At 36.1% G+C, this 7,513-nt stretch overlaps 1 protein-coding gene across 1 annotated transcript; it reads right to left on the bottom strand.

Moving 5' to 3' along the window:
- Nucleotides 1-214: 214 nt before the first annotated feature.
- Nucleotides 215-1,641, bottom strand: LOC105762183 (uncharacterized). The gene is made up of 3 exons (XM_012580078.1): nucleotides 999-1,641; nucleotides 791-908; nucleotides 215-458 (listed from the first exon to the last, which is right to left on the bottom strand). The coding sequence occupies exons 1-3, from the start codon at nucleotides 1,639-1,641 to the stop codon at nucleotides 215-217; spliced, it is 1,005 nt and encodes a 334-aa protein (XP_012435532.1).
- Nucleotides 1,642-7,513: the final 5,872 nt, after the last annotated feature.

The raw sequence follows: 7,513 nt of genomic DNA on the forward strand, positions 1-7,513 counted from the left end.
AAGGATTAGCCCCAGGGTTCGATACAAACATTCATTGCCCTAAGTGAGCAGGTTGCACAGGATGTTGCCCCAAGACTGTAGATTCCCCTTGGAGATATCCCCTTTATGTTATATGGGCATGAGTTGGAGTGAATCCCGGGGGATAGAGTGGATCCTAATTATTATTAGCTCTTGATTGGGGCTCTATAGTATCAGGGTTCTGCATAGGCCCTTTTCATTTTACCAAGGCCGTCATCATCTCCATCCTGTTGGCCATTTGATCCCTTTGCTCTAGTGATTCTTCTCGGGATCTTATCATCAAGTCTCTCACCTCTTGCTGAGACTTGGCCAGTTGCTCTTGCAACTCTCTTTGGGTTCTTTCTATCATTTCCATTCTTTCATTGAGTTCGGCATCCATAGCTCTAGCTCTTAGGTTCATCTTATAAGAGTGGCGTGATTCCAGACTCGTAGTGTACCAACTATGAATTAGACAGTTTTAACCATAACGAATAATTAGGGTGATATGTACATGCAATGAATTAACGGATGACTAATGACTAATGAATGTTAGTTAAGCAAAAAGATGTAAAAATAGTGTTTATTTCAAGATTGCCCCATACTTGAGCGTTTCATTAATCAAAAGAGTCTATTACAAAAAGTTTTGTCATCTTGGTTTAACAATTACACAAATTTCTTAGCCATATCGCCTTGTTTCTTTATACGTTCTAGGAACTCTGATATGCTTGACCTTTAGCTTGGAGGGTATTGGCAACTGAAAGCTTCTGCTTCATCTAATAATTGCACTATTTACGCAGCCGCCTTGCGAATTTCATTGATCAAACCGCCGAGGTGTATATCCTTTTCTTGGAGGGCTCTTTCGTAGGCGCGAATGTCTCTGTCATGCTGACCATTCTTCTCTTCTAGAGCTCCTAGGAGGTCATCCAAATGTTGCTGATGAGCTTGCAGTGTATTTTCTAAACTTTGGTTCTTTCATTTTAGCTCTTGAAGCTTAGACTGACTAGCCGTTAATTTTACAGACATAGTTTCGTATTTAACATTCTTCTTCCTTAACTCTATCATAGTACGTGCAGCTCTTTCCTCCTCCTTCTTCGCTTTGGCTTTCCAGAATTCCATTCCACCTTTGATGTTGCTTAGTTCTTCCTTCCATTCTGTCGATGATTTGCCCAATCCACTATTCTTTATAGTGCCTCTTAATTTCTTGTTTTCCAAATGAAGGTCCCTTAAATCCTTTCTCGTGGCCTCAACTTCTTTTTGGACTTTCTCGTTTTTGGATTTTTCAATTTGAACATCAATATTCAGCTGGTAGTTTTCCTCCTGAAGAGAACTAATATCTCGTAACAGTTTGGCTTTTTCGCGTTTAAATTCTCGTCTTGCCATTTCCAGCTCGGAGAACGGATTCTGGCAAGCAACACCAATCGGTGGGGTTAGTTGACTCTTCACTCGTCGTTGCCTCAATATGTCATAATCTACAGTGATAGTATCAACATAGAGAGCCAATTCCATTAGGTAGATTTTTCTCCAAGATTTCGTAGTATCTTGAACCCTTTTCATGTAACCCTCACTTGTAAAGGCAAACTCCGATTGTGCCCATCCATCAGTAACTGGTACAAACTGTCGCGAAGCGAACTGTCTTTGAACCATCAACGGAGCATATCCAACTCCTCCCCATAATCCTAGCAAAGGCACCCAGTCTTGGTTTCCACACTTGTATAATAAAACAGAAGGACGAATCCAAGGTGCTCTCTAAGTTATATTTTCAGCACGAAGGTTCTAAAAAATTGAGACCCAGTGCTGTTCAGTGACATCCTTTGGCCAATATTTTTCAAGGTGTGCTTCTAATGGAGTGAATGTTTTTAAGAACATATGGAAAGGTGTGCGCTCCACTTTCCAAAAGTGGTTAAAAATCCAAACATTAAGTAACTGAGCGCATCTGATAAAATGTCATTCCCCTTTCTTCCTATAATTATTTAGAGGTCTAAAAATCTCGGCCAATATGGTTGGGACGGGGTTGATTCCTTGCCTTAACTTTTCAAAGAAATCCACTACCGCAACTTCAATGTGCCCAAGAACCTTTGGGAAGACGATCAGTCCGTAAATTGCCAAGGCAAACAGATCTACTCTCTTCAAAATATCTGGATGATTCTGAACTAACTCTCGAAGAGAAAACCACGAAACACAACTAACTTCATTCTTCTTTTTTAATCTGTTTTTCAGCCCATGTATCACTCATCCCTATCAACTTCATTAGCTTTTTCTTGAAGGTCATTGGTTTAGGCTCTTTCACATATATCTTATTGAGTTGTACATTGTCAATGCGAAGCAGGGTGGCATACTCTTTTATGGTCGGAGTCATGTCTTCTTGATTGAAAGTGAAATACTGATAGACCGGGTCCTAGAATCGAACCATGGCTTGAATCAACTATTCGTTCACATTGATTGTTACCAAGTGAGCTATATCCCCATACTTTTCAGTGAAGATGCCTCTGGTATCTGAGTCCCACTATTTCTAGATCCTAGTCAAGTCTTCTAGATCATTCTGACGAGCATTCGAAGTCACACGCTAGGGAAGATTAGAGATGTATCCTTCCTTTAAACTGCCCCATTTCGCTTTCTGAGTCTTCAAAGACCAGTCTTAGACTATGACATTTTTCTCGGTTACTTTCGTAATTGACTCCTCCATCAGAAACCCGTTTTTGGCAACCACTCTCTAATTAACACCTTCCTAATAAGATGCCTATGATGCATGATGAAAAATAAAATGAAGACAAATAACCTTGGTTAGTACTCGTTACAAATATAAACAGAGGAAAAACTATGGAAAATCTAAGAAATTAAGCTATCTAAACATGCATTTGGGAGAAACTGACATACGTTTTTTTTTTTTTACCCCATCATGCTTTACAAAATAAACTTACCCCACATACTCATCAAATATTCTACCCGATCCAAATCTATTAAACGGACCCGATCCTTTTGCAAAAAAAAATGTAAATGTAAAAGAAATACAATGTAGAAGACAATTCTCCCGTGTACTTATTCGGTAGCTATCCAACAGACGGAGGTTCGGCATGGCTCTAATTGGGTGGCTCGTACGGTTCACTATATGTGGTTTCAGTTCTAGAAAGGTACTCAAATTGTCCATACTATCACCTACTAAGGCTAGTACGGAGCCTCGGTCATCACCCATCACAAGTTCGCGAGCACAATTTAAGGGATTACATTTACTTATGCCTATGCGGAGGGACAAGTTAACTCACGAAGGCGTAGCGTTTACTTCCTCTTAAACGGACGGAGCCCGGGTAGAGAGCTCATGTTATGCAAGAATGCAAGTGCACGGTGTGTAGGGAGAAACTCACAAACCTTTTTATTATTATTTTTTACTAAAAACTAAAACAGTAAAACTTAGAGCTGAAAAAAAAACAGAAAAATAAAACAAGTTAGAAAAATATTAATTTGAAAACCGGATGCAGATGCATGACTTTTCAAAAATAAAAATCAAGGATCACGATTAAAAATTAATTTGAACAAGAAATTTTAAAAATTTTGACAACATGCGTTTAACATCAAACTCGACTCTCAAAAAAAGTCCCCAGCGGAGTCACCAGCTGTAGCGACGAAAAAAATTTGCACGGGTGCTAGTCGAAGTAGTAATTGAAAATTTGAAAACAGAGTTTCGATTTTATTTTAAAAGGGAGTCGCCACCGATTTTTTTCTAGGTATGATTGGGCATCTAATAAATTCATTTTTTAAAAGAAAAATTGTTTTTTTTTAGTTTTCTTTAAAAGAAAGGTCGAGTTTAGGTCTACGTCAAAATTCTAGAGAAAATTAGGATTCAGGAGTCGGTTAAACACAAGGAAGGTATTGGCACCCTCGTGACTCCTAAAATTGGTATCTCGTTAAGCAGGTGTTGTCTTAATTTTCAAAAATATGAGTTCAATTTAATACTTAATCGGGATCCGATGGAAACACTAGAATTTTTGAAAACACAAAAATTTTTGAAATACGAAAATTTTGATAAATTACATATTAACGTATTATATACATTTAAAAAATGAAATTTTGATAATTTACAAATAAACACAAAAATAAACATTTTATTTTAAAACCCGAGAATTTTTTAATTTTCTCAATTTTTTTAGAAGGGCATCCCGTATTTAACACGAGCCAACGATATTCACCCAACATAGCGATGAAATCTATGACTTAATGTTAAATCGATTCGTCGCCTTATACATTAAAATGAGTTTTTATTTTAAAAATGCAAGTAAATAAATGTAATAATATTTCAAAAAATGCTATTTAAAAATATTAATTCAATTGAAATGAAACAACAATTAAATACATGGATTAAATTAAAATAAGGATAAAAAATTACCAACGGCCCGAAATTATGGGCTTGAAGAATGGGCATTTCTCTCCTTTTTCTTTTTTTTCTTCCTTTCTTCTTTTTTTTTTCTGGCTAGGCTGGGCTCTTGGTGGGTGGCTCGCTTGTTGGATGGATCACTGGGCCAGGGGTAGGTGGGCCTCATCACGACGTTGGGCCGGAGCTCCTCACTGGCCTGCCTGTTGGGCTTGAGCTGGATTGGGCCTAGGCGCTGCTTTTTTTTTGGGTTTTGGCAGACCTACTATTGGGCTGCTGAGAGTGGGCTTGCTGCAAGCTTGCTGCTGGCGTGGCCTGCTGCTTGCTGGGTGCTGGGGCTGCTGTTTGGGTCGGATCCGGGTCGGGTCGACCTAATTACTCCTTTTTATTTTTTTTCCTTTTTTTCTTCTTTTTTTCCTTTCTTCTTTCTTCTTTCTTTCCTTTTTCTTTTTCTCCTTTCTTTTTCGTTCAGCAACCCCCAACTCCTTGCACCGTCGAAGACGCTTCCTCCGCCTGGTGCGGCGACCGACTGTGGCGTGGTGGTCCTCTCCTCCTCTCATTCTTTCTTTTCTTTACTGTTCTTTTTTGTTATTTTTGCTTGCTATTTTTTTGTTTATGCTTGTTTGGCTCTTGGCTTGGTTTCGGTGGTGGAGCGGCGATGGTGGTGGCGCGACGGTGGCGAGGATCTTTTGGGCTGCTGTTTCTTTAGTGTTTTGCTGCTTTTTTTTCAATTTTTTCTTTTTTTGCTGCAAAAAAAACCCCTTCTCTCTTTCATTTTTCTTCTTTTATCTTGCTTATTTTTGTCTTCTTTTTCTTTGTCTTCAGGTGACAGTGGAGGGTATCATGAACCTAGGGAGGCTGCCGGAGTAGCTGGAGGTGGCACTGTACGCCCGGATGCCGATTGGGTGATTTGACATGTACAAAAGGACTAAACTGTAGAGGATGCAAAATTTTAGGGTAAAAACACAATTTTAGAAAAATATAGGGCCAAAATACAATTTATGGAAAGTTTAGGGGCTCAAATGTAATTATGAATAGTTTAGGGGCTAAAATATAATTTTTTTAAAAGTTTTATTTTTTGATTTATTATTATCATTATTCTGTTATTATTATTAAAATTAGAAAAGCATAAAAACATAACAAAACAGAAAAAAAAGGGGGCTAAAGCCCAAACAAGCCCAAAGCCTAATTATCCAAACATAATGGGCCTAAATGAGACAAAACCAATCTCCTGATTACAACACGAAACCTTAACCGGACAAAATTCAGTGATTACATTTGGTATTGTTGGAACATTTTCAAATATTTATAGTATTCCAATAACTATAAATGAATTGGTGTAATTAATCAAAAGATAAATCTTTTGGTCATTGGTCAAATTTTATATCATTTGATTTTTGAAAACAATTATAACTATTCAAACAATATTATTTGAATAGTTATAATATTAAATGAATAATTATGCGTATTTTTAAAGATATTATTATTCAAAAAGACACCTATTGAAAGATGTCTCTATGAAGAGACATGAGAATTCCTATAGATAGGAATGAGATTTCATTTGAAAATCATACCAACAAATTCTAAAATTCTTTCTTTCCTTTCTCCATTTTCTAATATTATTAGATTATTCTATAAAGTATTACTGCTGAAATCCTTTGTAGAAATTTATTTTCTTGTTATATATTGCTCAGTGTTTAGTGGATTATTCTCGTCATTGCAAAACACAAGCAGTCATCGTCTTCATTGTATCCTCGAGGTTATTTTGCTTGAAACTCTTTTGCACACTGAAAATAGGTGGGGGCCAATATAACCTTAAAGATAGTGGCTTGATACACACCTTGGAGCATTTTCCTATTTCTTCTTTTTTTTGTTCGAGTTTCGTTCGTGTGTTTGAGATTTTTCCTCCCCGGAGTTCTGTACTAACATGTGTTAATGTTACCTAATAAGTTGATAATGGTTGGAACTTATGTAATTGACTTGCTATGTGAACTAAATGATACATGTTTGGTCTTGTAGGATGCTTGTATGCATAATGATCTCATTTGATAAGTGTCGGCATGATAAAGATAAAAAGGGAAAAGACAAAGTCATACCGGAGCCCTTGACTAAAAAGGGAAAAGATAAAGTCTAGTGGAATAGCTTGGAATTTCTGGTTTGTATTTCTATAATCTGAATTTAGTTGTTAATTGTTATAATTCAATTTAATGTATATGGTAAGTGTTGAGGTGAGAATTATTGTGTTTTGCAATTGAAATGGATTGATTTATTACGGGATGAATTTATTGAATTTATATTGATTGAATTGGTATATATATATTGAGTATATTGATTATTTGAATTGAAATGAATATTTGGTTGTATTTGAAAAGTGAATTGGAACCCTATTAACTGTATCAGGCTAAGTCGGATGGCATGTCATAGGATTGGAAGAGTTTAGGGATTTTTTCGACTTCGAATCGATGAGACATTGGGTGTCAATTTACTACTTCGGATTAATTCGATAAGGCACTAGGTGCCAATTTACTTCGGTTTAGCCGATGAGACACTGGTGTCAAATTATTACTTCGAATTATCCGATGGGCATCGGGTGCCAAACTGGTGTGTTTTGGTTGGATTCGTGTATCCGTCCGAGTCCGAGTCGTGTTAATAGGGGTAAATGAATAATAAGATTTTATAATTGATATCGAAATGACATGGTATGAGAAATGGAAGTGAAATAGTGAATTGAAAATAGAATGTGAAATATGTTGCAAATATATGGAATATATAAGTTATATACTCATGAAATGAATATGGAATGGATAATGCAATTGTATAATGAAATGTGAAATAAATTGTGAAAAGCTATTTATATAGCTAGTATGAGAATTGAGATATTTGTGAAACAAATGAAATATGATATGGTTGTTATAATATTTAAATATTAATATATGTTTATATTTTAATTGTATATTTGTAATTTCTTATCTTTAAATATTCGAATTATAGAAATACTACTAAGTTTTACTCAGTATACGATTTTATTTTCCATGCGCATATTGGGTATAGTGATTTTGAAGAGTTGTAATTGAGGTTGTAAGCATCCATCTCATCACATCTCCAAGTGCCAAGAGGGTATGTTTCAAAATTTTGAATAGAATGACATGTGCT

Source organism: Gossypium raimondii, chromosome 12 (assembly GCF_025698545.1).
Source record: "Gossypium raimondii isolate GPD5lz chromosome 12, ASM2569854v1, whole genome shotgun sequence".
Classification (NCBI taxonomy): Eukaryota; Viridiplantae; Streptophyta; class Magnoliopsida; order Malvales; family Malvaceae; genus Gossypium; species Gossypium raimondii.